Here is a 14,333-nt window from a genome sequence, read left to right as displayed (position 1 = left end):
TAAAAAATAGTAGCATAGTTCTTGGCTGTAAGACATGGCCTATATTTGACTGCTGCCTAAATGACCTTTTTCTTACAAAATCAGTTTTCTCTGCTTAAAGCTATGCATATTTTTTTTCATTCCTGTGGTCTACTAAAGCTAAAGGGAACCCAGTTCAAATGTGAGACAATTTCTTTTATTTCATTTCCATCTTAGTAAATTGATGTAAATATGTAAATAGACCTGCTGGCAGGCAGAATTTGCATATAAAATTATGAAAATCACATGCACTTTAGAGGGGTGAGGCTGGATGAACACAAGAAGTGTTGAGGTTTTTTTCTTCTTTTACCAAATCTTTCCCAGAAATAATGAGATTATTCCCATCACAGATTTACCAGGATGCATTTCTACTTGTGACCTCAGATAAAAGAGCAAAGAAGCAAGAAAATCTGTGTTCCTAGAGTTCAAGTGGTTTATTTTTCTACTTTCTAATTCTCAGAACATAAGCTGCTGTCTTTTCTCACTTCGTTTTTGGTACTGAATTTACAGGGAAAATTGTTCTGATAAAAACATATTGATTGCAGTAAAGAATTGTATGTTACCTGCCTTGCACACCTCACAGCGATATTTAACTGGTGAGAAATGTGCTCTAACTGACACCAAACAAAAGCAGAGTTGTTTTTCATTTTAAGAGTTCGCTCTCTACGTGGCCTTGAATGTTCATTTCTTTGACAGTAGATAATGATTCATTCTCTTGCTTTGCAGTTTCTAAATGGCTAAGTGCTTAAAAAGTCAATATTGAATTTCTAAGCAGAAATCCACATATGATTACAGTAAAGCTCTGCTATCACAGCATTATAATAAGTGATGTATTGGTATATTCCACATTTATAAAAATACAAAGTTTAAATTTTACTTTTGAGCAGTCTTTTAAAATATGCTGTTTTGATTTTAATGATAGTTTGATTCTTCTGAGTCGAGATTCACCCAAAGTGAAAAATTAAAAGTGAATTATTGCTTGAAAAATCATCCGAAGTCAGGGTAACTGTATGCTTAGAAGCAAAATTCTCTTTGTTCTTCATTTAAGGTTTAAAGCCAAGTGATCCAACCATGACTGGCAAAACACAGACGAGCAATGTCACCAATAAGAACGACCCAAAGTCCATCAACTCCAGAGTCTTCATCGGTAATCTGAACACAGCTATTGTCAAGAAAGGTGACATCGAAGCGATCTTTGCAAAGTACGGGAAGATCGTGGGCTGCTCGGTGCACAAAGGTTACGCCTTCGTACAGTACATGAGCGAGAGGCACGCGAGGGCCGCCGTGGCAGGAGAGAATGCCAGGATCATTGCAGGGCAGCCACTAGGTAAGGATTTGCTAACACCGTTGAGACACTGCTTTCTCTTTCCTTTCTCTTTGAAATATCGCCTGCCGCTGGTGCCTGCAGGACTGTGAGTTTGTTTTGCTGATATTCCGTCTCAGCATGTTTCCAGGATTCGGAACCGACAGAATGTTTAACGTATGGTTTGTTACCCAGCCCTATAAACTGCTTATTTTTTAAACAGATCACTTCTGAAAACTTTATACTTTTTCATAGTTCCACTGTAATGAACGTGATTACTCTTGTGAAGAAAAAATTACTATTTTTCATAGACTCTACTTTAGTAAATTTAGTGTAGTATAAAAGGACTCATCTAATATATGAGTTTATCCTTCGTATAATGAATCTAAAATGATACCCAGCTCAATGATGTGTCAGATGTTATACAGAAGCAAAAGAATAGTTTGTCCTTGAAATCATGCCAAATCAAATTGTAACAGTGTTATTTAGAGAAGTATATTATTAAAAACTAAGATTGCAGGTTTCCCACATAACACTGTAAACATTGCTCATCTGAATTCCAAATAAACAAAAGAAAAAAAAGTCATATTTTCCTCTTCTAGTGCTTTGTCATGAATGCTTAAGTAAAACCCAGTTGTTAAATAATGCATCTTTTACCTCTGAAAGCTATTTTTAATTACCTATTTAGGCTGTCAGTGATAAGCTCTGGAGTTCATTACTAGAGTTACCTGTCATGTATATACAGCAGTAGTCTGCAGTACAGCAAGATGTTTGGTAGGATTCAGAAGTCTTTCATTGCACCTCTGAACTGTATTGCTCATATCCAACCCCAAGTGTGTAATGCTACGTGAGGAAAAGGTGAAGACCAGCCAGTGTTTTGGCTGTAACAAGCCATAAAGAATGGATATGGCTTGTTCATTTCCAGTGTTGCAGACTGGAAATCTGTTTTTCTGATTGTTTGTAGAAACTGAAGCATTTGTGTTAGATGGGTTGTTCTTTTATCACAGTTGTTGAACGGCAATTTTAAGTTTTATAACTCCTACCTTTTGAGTTCAAGAGAAAAACAGATTAAATAATTTCAATTGTATTCAAGGGGAGATTGCTTTCAAACTTCATTAGGAAAAGTCATATAGATGAGTGAAATAAAAGAACTCAAGTGATAAAAGCAAGGCAGCAAAGTCAGTCTGTGGGATGGCATTATTAGAAGACGTTTCCTGGAGCAGTGTTCTCCAAGCAATAGGCCATGTAATGCCATCAGTGCATTACTTACAGCTTCTTGCACACTGGTCTGACCAGATTTTTTAAACTGTGTTTTCCTAAGGCAATAGATCTGTTATTACTGTGATTACTGTTGCTAGACTCTTTAAGTATTTCTTGTGGCATCTGTAATATGCCAAGCATTTTGTGCAAGGAAATGCCCTTGCACTACTCTATGTACTTTTGTGCTTTCTGTAGCAGAGAAGTGAATTTGTTGCAAAGGAAATTAAGTGACCAATAATTACTTGAATTGTTTGAATATTTTAATAGTAACAGAAATGGTTTACTCAATATTAAGTTTCAACTATTTAATCTTAAAATACTTTGATTTTTCTGCACATTCTCCTGATGGCATATTCATGCCTCAGTTCCTAATATACCGAGGAATAGAAAGAATAAGCAAGGTGAGTTTTTCTTTTTTCTCTTCCTAATTTACTCTTTTTTATATGTGAAATGCAGTTGCTATCAGTACAATTTGGCAAAATAATGAATTTGTAAAAGTGGTACTTCTCATTAAAGAAATTGTTTCTATGAATTATTTTAATTGGCAGTAGACATTAACAGTCACCACACATTAATGAGTAGATGACTGAGAAAATTTACTTGGGATTTTGACCCAGACATCTTAGGCACAAATAGTGCATTGTTTTGAAACTTCTTGATGAAAATTACTTTTTTCTCTGTCCTGAGAGCTTTGCATTCTAAAATAAAAAGAACTAATGAATTTATGTCAACAGTCAAATATGGAAAGGGACAAGAAAATCCTGTGACAAATGTACAAATAAACTTGTTTAACATAGCTGAATTTTCTATTAAATTGAATTAGAATAAATTAGTAATATGAGGGCTACATGATAACCAGATAAGGAAAGTTATCTGAACAAAGGCATATTTGAAAAAGATTATCCCATGGTATATGCCTGATACTACTATACACTCTAGCACTCTGTACCTCACAAAAGAAAGCATAACTTCTTTTACATTGTGTTCATAATATACATTAGCTCTTTTGTGGTCAACTGAACCCTTTACATTAACTCCTGCCTTTTGTGGATTAATGCCATTAAAAATTATGCAGCTTTATCCATGAGTCAGAACCCATTCACAGGTATGTATCTGAAATTTAAAATTGAACTTGTAAATTCTTATAGCTTTTTAGAGTGCCAGACAGTTTGCTGTGTATCCTGTCTAAATATTTCCTCTGAGGTGGAGGCACAAAAGATTAGGCTCGGTAGGTATATAACAAAGCATTTTGTTTACCAAATTCCTCAAATTAGATGTACAAATCTAAAACATTGGTACTACCCTCAGTCTTGCCAGCTTCCTGTGGGTCATTATTATTGGCCTGTTGGTCTCATCCATCAACTCTGCTGTGTGTAGTGGTCAGTGATATGTAACGGTGGTGCCATGGATACTGCGACTTGATGGAAAAGGATTTCATGGGCTGTGTGATTATTTCCAATCTTCCCGTTTCATAAAGTGCAACACACTCTAAAAAGCTGTGGGGTAGAGATCGTAAAGGAAGACAAAAAAATATGCTTGGGAAATTTATTGCTATTATTGTGAAGTTCAGTGTAGTTCCTTGAAGTAATATTATGTCTTCATGGGAAGAGCATGTTTTCCTGCCCACAGGACAGAGACAGGTCAGTATAGGGCACAGGAGTTTGCTTCACAATGATTATTTTGTAAATTGCTTCAGGCTGGAGTTGAGAAAATATTGAAGTTGTTCTAGGACAAAACTGCAACTTATGTTCTTCGTTGTGGGAACACATCCACACTATTAACTCTTCTCAAAAGTTTTGCACCCTTTTAAGCACACTTTTGAGTTACAGAATATTTGTGCATATCCACTTCCATTCCAAATAGGATAGAGACAGGATCAATAGGAATTATTCTAAGGAAACAATGAGTCTGTAAACTTTACCAAGGGTGATTTCATCCTTCTCTGGTGAGAGAAGGATTAGACACCTGCTGGCTCAAAAACGAATGGCGCAAGAACCTCATTGCAGCTGTGGGCTGAGGAAATGAGCTGTAACCTTTCTCGTAGTGAGGAGCCCAAGCCTGAACACAGGATTCAAGGTGCAGCCTTACCAATACAAAGTGCAACAGGATGAACACTGCCTTGGTCCTGCTGGCCAAACTTTCTGATACAGGCCAGGATGCCACTGGCCTTCTTTGGCCACCTGGGCACACTCCAGCTGATGTTCAGCCGCTGTTAACCAGCACTGCCAGGCTCTTTTCCTCCAGGCAGATTTCCAGACAGACTTTCCCCACTCTGTAGCTCCACATGGGATTCTTCTGACCCAAGTGCAGGACCCAACACGTCATCTTATTGAACCTCATCAATGTCCTTAGCCCATTGATCCAGTGTTTCCAGATCCCTCTGTAGTGTCTCCCACCCAACTTGGTGTTGTCTGCAAACTTGATGAGAGTACAGTCCATCCCCTCACAAAATCATAAATAAAGATTTTAAAATAAAGGCATACATAGCAGCTTCTGTCTGAAATTCTGGTAGAGCTATCATATCAAGTTCTAAATCATAATGTCCCTTTGATTATTCTTGGGTAATAGTTCATAGCCTTTTATTTTATAATACCTTCATTATTGTGCCTATTTTTTCCATTTTCATGCACATGTTTATACCAGGATAATTCCTTTAACTTGAGAATTTTTATTCATTTGTGCATATAAGCCAGGCCATCTCACAGGTATCTTATCAAAGCAAGTTAAATGGTGTAAGGCTAGAACTTTTGTTATTTTTCATTAAAGACACATGGAATTTCATTATTGGATCCTTAAGAAAAGGAAAGATTTTAGTACCAAGTCTACAAGAAATGCTGTAGTTCTCCAGCTGATGCCCTTTTTAACTAATAAATTAGTTCCTCTGCAGCTTGAATCGTGTTCTGTTGCTGCAAATATTGCTCACCTGTGTCGCCTTTAGGTCTAAATTAGATGCAGTCTCTGAATACCAAGTGAGTGCATATAGACATGTAGTCTAAGGTAAGATGCTAGTTGCAGATATTTATTTTCAGAGACATACTCTTTTACACATCCTTTTGAGAAGCACAAGAGCCCTGAAGGGGCTTTTTAAATTATAACTACCCAGTAGAAAATATCCAAGGTGAATAGCTGGTAATAAAGGGAGATTTTAGAGAGACTCAACATATACCTTTGCTGCAAATTGAACTGATGTGATAATAAGGCTGTTTTATCTTTCATTTCCCTTGCCTCTACTCAAAACATATCTTTTGTATTTTATATTTGTAATGTCTAACAACACTCAGAGACTTACATGTGTATTTGTGGGACTCTCCAGACTGGAACAATTTTTCACCTCAGTCTGAGCTACAGAAAACATTAATTTTGTCATGAAAGTTTCTGTCTTAAAAAGAATAAATACTTTTTCTATTTTAGTGAACTTATTTGTGAAAAAAAGCATTTGACTTAAAAAAATAACAGATTTACCCAAATTTTGTGGATGACTAATCTTTACCTATGCCAATGATAGGCTAAGATAAGAAAGTCAAATCTGAATTAGTAGTTATTCTGTTTCCACAGAATAGTCATCAGTTTTCAGACAGTAGCATGGAAGCACACCAATATTTTATTTCTACAAACATATCTCATGATTTATTAGAGCAGTCTTGGTACTCTTACCCACCCACCTCCCACTAATGCATTGGCAGGATTTATCAAAAAAGCAATTTTGTCTTGCTTTAAAGACTATAGTGGAACAGCAACTGAAAACATTTCTTATTTTGCTTCTATAAATCTGTAAAAACTTTAGTTGTAATGTTGGCCAAAACATTCCAGGCAAAGACAATGACTACCTTAGAGAAACCATACAGACAGTACTGATATAATTAAAAAGTGGGAATAGTTTGATATTTTGATGTATCCCTTAATGAAATATTAAAAAATAGAAAAATTAGGTGCACATAATGATTAATCACATATTCAAATTGTATTTTAAGTAATTTACCATTAAGAGAATATATATTGCATATTCACAGTACTGGAAGGGCAATGAAATTCATAGAAAATTCTTTGGTTCATTGTAACTTCTGCAGGCTCACAATCTGATATATGGTACTTTCACACCATGGAGCAGTGCACCATGGAGTAAATAATCTGAGAACTGTAACTCAGTAATACACAGGTAATTTTCTAACCAAGTGAGACTTAGAAAGTGAAGTATTTGAGTTCTGATAAGCCACGAAAGCTTTATAGCATATGGTTTTCAACACTTGAAAGTTGTCCTTCAAAGAATATTGTATTCTTCTGATAAAATAATCCACTTTTTAATGAATAGTGTTTAAGCAAAAGCAAAATCATGCTTGTGAAATGTTATATAAGGAGTTATCATTATCATGTAAGTTTGAGAATGAAAAAGTTTAATAAGCAAGTACTTCAATCAGTAAAATAAATCATCCATAAATGTATAAAACTTGCAAGATGTTGTGAGTATTGGCTTACTGTGGGGATGACTTTTATATTTGCTGAACCCATATAATTATTTGTTGATTATTTCAAAAAGTGATACCAATTTCTTTTTATAAAATAGCCATTAACATCCACACCAGGTTTTGAGGAAGTTTATTTGATCCAGTATTTTTTTTTGTTGAACTAAATATGAAGTAATGATATGGCAAAATACCAAGTGGTCTTCTTCCAAAATCAAAAAAACAGAAACAAAACCCAAAAGATAGTGTATTTGTACCCAAGATGAACATAATACCTAATGTCACAGGAACCTGGAGTGAAGCTAGGGATATCGACCCAGGCTTGCACTGTCTTTACCAAGTCTTTCCCACTAAATCTCACCTTAATCAATGTCTTCATCATCAAGCCCTCAGGCAAACACTGATTGTTACAGAACATCTGAAAAATCATTCATTATATTTCCACAGTTTAGCTCAGAGGAGCTAAATTTTACCCACTAGAACTGACTCTTTTATTCCATTATTCCAACCTGTTTCTATATTTGGGAACCATTGCAATCCTGTTTCAGCCTACTCTGTGCAGGAACAGGGATCCTGTCCAAAGCTAGCTCATAGGTCTCTGCCTTTTTTGCTGAGAACTTTTGCTACCTATGCCCTTGTAGTCTTGGTGAAGCCTATGCAATAGCACACATGAGTGTCAAGTCTTACTGTAGAGGACCTTGGATACAACAATCTTTATTCATAGAGTCTCCTAATAGTGGATAATTTTCATATGTCCCTTACTGTCACATACTTTGGTGTTTCCCTATACTTTACACCTTCTATTGTTGCAGTAAAATCCTGCAGCCATAGCAGCAGATTATAAGTCAGTTTCATGTTCTTGAACAGAAAAACACTATTAAATCCTGTTGTCACTCCCCAGTCCTATTCCTTGTGCATTTCTATAATCAATATTTCCTCATCCTACAGTCACATTGACACGAATCATTCCATGTGCTATCCGTGCATGTGCAATCCATGTATGTAAAATTACTATAAAAGTAGGAAGGAAGGAGTGAGTTTTAGTCCCCATATTTCACAAAAGTTTCTATTTCTCTCTTAGTGGAATTTGGTCAATTCCAAGTGAAACTACAATTTAAATCTATTTTTCATATTCAGAAAAGCACATATCAATAAAAGAGTTTAGTTATGAGGTGAGCTTTTGGAGGGGGTCAGGTTTTCCTTATTGCTTGCTTGCTGTTTCTTTCTGTGAAATTCTTTATATTATCAAGGGAAAGTTTGCAATGTTCTTCCTGGAATAAGATTTTGTACTTTGAGCAGCCTGATGTCAGCTCATGCAAATGTTAAGCATGCCCTCTATCATAATGCCAGAAGTGATGACCTGATTGCTTGCCATCAACAGATGTCATTGAAAGAAAACCTTTCCTTCAAGGCTTTATAAAGATGCATATAAAGATACATTTAGTCTTCTGCATGGGCAGCTCATCTTTAAAATCATAGACAAGGTGTTATTATGGGATCTTTCTAGATCCTTCTCTGCTGCTTGACATGTCTGTATATAGCACACAGTTCATCTGCATAAAATGTTACTTTTTTCATCATTTCATCCATGGGTTTCATAAACACTTTAGGTCTTCTTTCAAGATGGATGTGGTATATGCTTATTAATTTTGTAAGAGCTTTTCAAAACATTTAGATGATGTGATCTCAAAGACATCTGTATTAAGCTTTATTATATTCACATCTTGATGAGATTGTTGTTTTCGGGTTTTTTAGCAAACCATATCCACTGGATCCTTCTGGATTTTAAGTTAATGGTGTTTTATTTCTGTTGCAGGTCTGTAAGACACTTCCTTTGTGGCAGACAGAATTTTTTACCTTTTCTTAAATATACTTGCTTTGATTAGTGACTGCTGGGATCACTAAAATTGTATAGCAAATCTATAACGTTAAATTCTGAACTATCATAACATTAAGCAGTGATAAAAGCATTGTTGTGATAGGTTCTCTCATAATATTTGTCTCCAAGTCTCATGTGGAATGCACTGTACAAAAACAAGAACTATCTCTAGGATGCTCTGCAATTTTTGGTTTGGTATGCTAGGGGGTCTGGTAGTCTACAGTTTCCCTTTTTTTGCTTGATCCAGCTTGATTTAATTTGATAGATTATTTTCCATGCATTTGGCTTCTTTCACTTCAAATAGAATCTCAACAAGAATAAGTCTGATATTTTCTTCTTGATCATTTGACAATACTTCACTCTTTCACTTGTACTGATGCCTTTAGAGTTGCTAATGTCTTGTCACCTGTCTTTTTTAAAGTGTGCCTGCTGTATATACTTGTTTTCTCATTCTTTTGTTAAAACATTTCATTGGGGACCTCTTTCCAAAAGGTATATGGAGAAATTAACTTCTGCTATGGGTTGAATGGAAAGGGCAGAGAATCAGAAGCTTTCTCATCTAAATCTGACAGACCAGTTTCTATCTTTCTAATCTGCAATTTGAGGCATGGGGGTTATCAACAGGTATTGAGCACTGAATGGTGACAGGACAAAATGCTATTATCGTGTACTGCAGAATCTGGGTAAGTCCCAGCTCTGCTATTTGTCTTTAGACAAATAAACAAATGATTGCTAAAGCCTTGAAATAGATTTGCCTCCCAAAATATCACTCAGCTGTTTGGAGGGGAAAGTACAGCAAATATTTTTCCTGACAGAATACTGATGTAGATAAAAAATTCTTCTCCTAGTCATAGTCTAAATTCGTGGAAGCTGGTCTTTAGCATGATGAACTTTTAGGATCACTCTTCCTGTTTCTTTCCCTTCTATAAAGCAAGCTCAGCTGAAATGAAAGTGTTCTTATTCCTGTTTAGCTTAACTGAGACAAGAAATGTTTTGAGGGCACATTTGCTGTCTCAGGTTTGATTTTATGTGTTAAGCCTACTTTGCACTCCTAAGGAAATGTATTTCACTCCTAAGGAAATACAGCAGAGGAAACCTGTTTCTTTCTTAGGTTTCACACTTAATCCTACAATTCTTTCAACAGCAGCCTCATCAGCAAAAATGTGTTAGTCGTGTATATTGGAAAAAAAACCCCAAAGTTAGTTGTTTATAACTTATTAATAATTCAGTTAGTTTTCAGCACATCATGCTGGCAAAGCAAAATTCGCAGGAAAAAAAAAAGAAAAAAAGGGAAATTCGACAAATTAGATGCTCTTATTCTATACTACTCCCTTTTCCAGAAGAAATGTTACTATTAATGAGCTCCACCAAAAGCTTATGAAGCTTCAAGCAAAAGTAATTTTCTAGATATTTTAATTACTCAGAACTGGACTCTATTCATATCCTCGAGTGTTATAACCCTTTAAATTACTTCAGTACCTCCAAAAAAATTAATGGAACCTGAATCAGACATTTTTTCATGGCAAGACATAATTTTCAAAAGGCTAACTGAAAAAGGACTTGGTTGGGTTTTAGTTTACCTTAGAGAATACATCGTGTTACTTACAAAATGATAATATATCTTTAATAATAATATAATATATCAAGTGTGTAGTAACTTGATGTTATCTGAACACTTTTTTTACAAGCACACTTATTTGTTCACATTGTTAAAACCTCATAAAAAACAATATATCCAACATAAAAAACAATATCCAATATATTGACTGCTGTGGTAATTTGTTGAAGATATCTGTCCCACCTCTCCTACTGTTTGCAGTTAAATGTCAAATTCTAATCCTCCTGTGCATTGTTTCATTCTGCTCCTAAAGCTTCACACAATCATGAAAAAGGGGAACAGAATGTAATGAGTTTGAAGTGTGGAATTAACTTTCAGATCTTGAAATAAACGGGGAAGTGTATAATATCTTCTATTTCTTCTACAACTGTAAGGTTTCTGGACTCACTTAATGAAATCTGTGTCTATTTAGTTAGTGTTTCATGTGAGGAACACAATATTTTACTGAAAATAGCAAGTATGAAACAGAGAGTAGATAATAAATAGACATTAGATGACAGGAAAACCTGCACTTGGCAAAATCTGAAGCCATTTCAAGCTGTGATTCACTTCTCAGCTATATGATAATTCAACATCATAAATTTCAAAGAGACACTTAAAAATATTTCTTTTTCATGATTTTTTTAAGATAAACTTTATCCCTTGATTTGATACTGTCACAGGTTTTATTAAATTGTAGAATAATTTTTTGGGGGGGAGACCTTGTCTAGTCCAACAACCTACTCAAAGCAAGGCTGACTCAAAGTAGTGAACAGTCCAAAAGGTTTGTCAGCCACATTCCAATTCACCCATGCAACCCATCCTTCCAATTTTGGCTGCAAGGATGCCTTAGGACATTGTGCCAAAGACCTTCCTGAAGATGGAGGGCACTTAAACTACCCCTTCCCCCATCCACTAAGATATTCATCCCATCACAGGAAGCTCACTGGGCTGGTCACAGTTTACCTCACTAATTGCACTGACTGTTCCCCATTGTCTTGTCATTCATGAGTCTGGACACAACTCCTAGGATGATTTGCTTGTAGTTGTCTGGTTTGTTGTGTTGGGGTTGTCCATCTTCAATACTAAAGTTCATCCTGATCACAGAAGCAGGCCTTACACACTTGGTGGTCAGCAACAGATTCACTGTCCTGCTCCAAGCTGCACAGATCATGCACAGACAGTTGCCAAAAACCTTGAGGACATGATTTTCTTTTTCTTATATTCCTTTTTTTTTCCCTCCTCAACTTCTTCCAAGTTCTGCCCCTTTACCACATAATTTCATCTTAAAATATTCTACTGCTATCTTCCCCTAGCATATTTTCCCAGTTTTTGTTAACTTTACAAATTTATTTGGTATTTATAAGAGCTTGTCCCAGAAATGTCTCTCTTATTCATGACTTCTGTCATGTCACACTGCCCTTATTTTTTTAAATGTGTAGTGTTTTGCCAGACTCAAGCTGCTACTTTTTGGTGATGTCAGAGGCTGGGATTAATCATCTGCATGCAAACCTTAATGTTTCCAATCGAGTGAGATAACACTGGTTATGCCTGTAATTCCCCAGAGCCTATTTCTGGTCTTTGAAGATGAGTGTGACATTTGCCTTTTTCCAGTCATCAGGGAGCTCTCCTGATTTCTCCAGCCATTCAAAGGTGATAGAGAGCAGCCTCACAATAATATTAACCAGCTCTTTTACTGCCCCTGGATGCATTTTTTCAAATCTCATATTTATTTTAACACTAAGAATTGATATTTTCATTATGAAATCTTAACATTCAAAGAAAAGCAAACACCACATTAATTCCTAAAAAAATCAGTCAATTTCTTGGCAGTTTCTCTTTCCCACAATAAGAATATATCACTTTCTTTTTTTTTTTTACTCAAGATTAGTAACAGGATAGTGAATTTAGATCTGATTTCAAAAGGTTCTTGTTTTGTAAATGCAGGTTATAGTTACTCCAACAGGTGATCTGGATGGTATCCATGAAGGTGGCAGTTCTCCTGCAAGTGATGGCAGAACATGTATGAAGGAAGTAATGCAGTTGTGCTCTGAAAATCTGTGCTAAGTCACAGGCTGGTATCTTGAAACCTTATGAAACTGGGCTGTAGAGTAATAGGAAGGATGTTAATATTCTGCACTAGTAAAACATTTGGGCTAAAAGAAATTAAAGAACACCATGTAGCAACAAGGATCATTGGTTAGAGAAATAGATAGATTTGGAAATGAATATTTAGGTAAGGTGAAATATTTATTTTTAATTGGAACTCCATCTTATATTGATTTGAACAATTAAGATGGTACTTTGAAGAGATGAAGTTTTAGAAATTCAGAACTATAGGAAAAGGTTTATTGTCTTCTTTTTCTGTCTGGGTTTTTGATTATTGCCTGGAGTTTTGTTTTGTTTAGTTTTTCTAATATACTTCAGTGCATGTGACAAATAGGACAAATTTGCATCCTAGATTTACAGAGTCACTCCTAATTGATATATCTGGAGTGCAAATTACTGCTTGCCTTTGTCCAACTTTAAAAATCAAGTTTGGCTCTAAATGATTTTGCTGCAGTCCTAGCAATTCCAATTGCAAAAGTTTGAAAAGTTCTAGTTATTCCTTGACTTACAGGAATGATGTTTGATAACTGCATAAATAAGACCAGATCCATGTCTTAGGCAAATTCTTAAAGTTACACAGCTCATAAAATTGTGTTGGATTATTTTGGGGTTTTTTAATTGGGGGGGAAAAGCCACTATTTTTACTTTATCTCAAACTTAAAGGGGACATTATTTTAAGAATTATTATTTTTGAAATTGTATCTGCAAAATCTAAAAAGTATAATTTAATGTAGTTTTCCTACCTAATCCATGTACATGTATGAATACCTCAAAGTGAACTGTGATGAGGCTTCAGCCATTCTGACCTCAGTTAAAAGTAAATTCTGATAATATTTTCAAGACTGTGAAAACTGAGTTTATGGAAACAGTTCCATGCTAACACTCTTGTGAAACACAGGCTAGTTTTGTGGGTAAGAAGGTGGCTGCTGTTCTATGGATTTTTTTCTTTCTAGGGTTTATTTTGTTTCTTACACAGACTTTGTTGAAAACTTTTAGAGAAAATTTAAATGTAAATGATCAAATTACAACAAGCTAAAATCAACACTCATACTAGCATTGCAGCATCTGGAAAAGCAGTTGTGAATTTTTACAGCCTGACTTTAGAGGTCTTTATTTTCTGTTAATTGGCACTTATGGCTGCTTTATTTGTTTCCTCGTCTTAAACTTTGGTTTTGATGTATTTAAATCTACAGGCAAACAAGGAAGAAAAGGCAAAAAAAAAAAAAGCATATTTTTAGATTTGGGCAGTAAAAGTTATTATGTTGGGATTTATTTGGTCTAGTGTGCAAAATGAGGTACCAATTTCAATCTAATGTGAAGTAATTTCAAAAATATTTTGGTCCTAGACAAAGTCTTGGTGTATAAGAAAAAAAAAATTAGAAAAAAGAAAGACACTAACTCCATTAGGAGCATATTGACCAAAACAGAGTGGACTGCAGTAACATACAAGCTTTATACAAAACTCTGCTTCTTTTTCCTACTAATAGTAGAACAGAAATACATTAAGAGAAGAAAAGCTTCTATATTCCAATTATATCACTTTTTCTCTTGTTTCTTTGGTCTTTATCCTGAAACTCTTTATTATTACTAACATTGAACACACTTAGAAAGAATAACTTCTTTTTTCCTTACACTGATATCAGTTCATTGTCATACAGTCAGTCATATTTTGACCCTTTCAATAAAGTTCCTCTGTAGTTTTTATTT

At 35.1% G+C, this 14,333-nt stretch overlaps 1 protein-coding gene across 1 annotated transcript in view; it reads left to right on the top strand.

Moving 5' to 3' along the window:
* Positions 1-1,071: 1,071 nt before the first annotated feature.
* Positions 1,072-14,333, top strand: part of RALYL (RALY RNA binding protein like) — a gene marked incomplete at its 3' end in the record, with an annotated part of 164,654 nt that continues 151,392 nt past the window's right edge. The window contains exon 1 of the mRNA XM_084202654.1: positions 1,072-1,345. Coding sequence (XP_084058780.1) covers positions 1,090-1,345 — 256 coding nt within the window. The 5' untranslated portion in view covers positions 1,072-1,089. The remainder of the gene's footprint in view (positions 1,346-14,333) is intronic.

Source organism: Fringilla coelebs, assembly GCF_963513975.1.
Source record: "Fringilla coelebs genome assembly, chromosome: 1".
In the NCBI taxonomy this organism is placed as follows: domain Eukaryota; kingdom Metazoa; phylum Chordata; class Aves; order Passeriformes; family Fringillidae; genus Fringilla; species Fringilla coelebs.
This window is presented reverse-complemented; position numbering and strand designations above follow the sequence as displayed.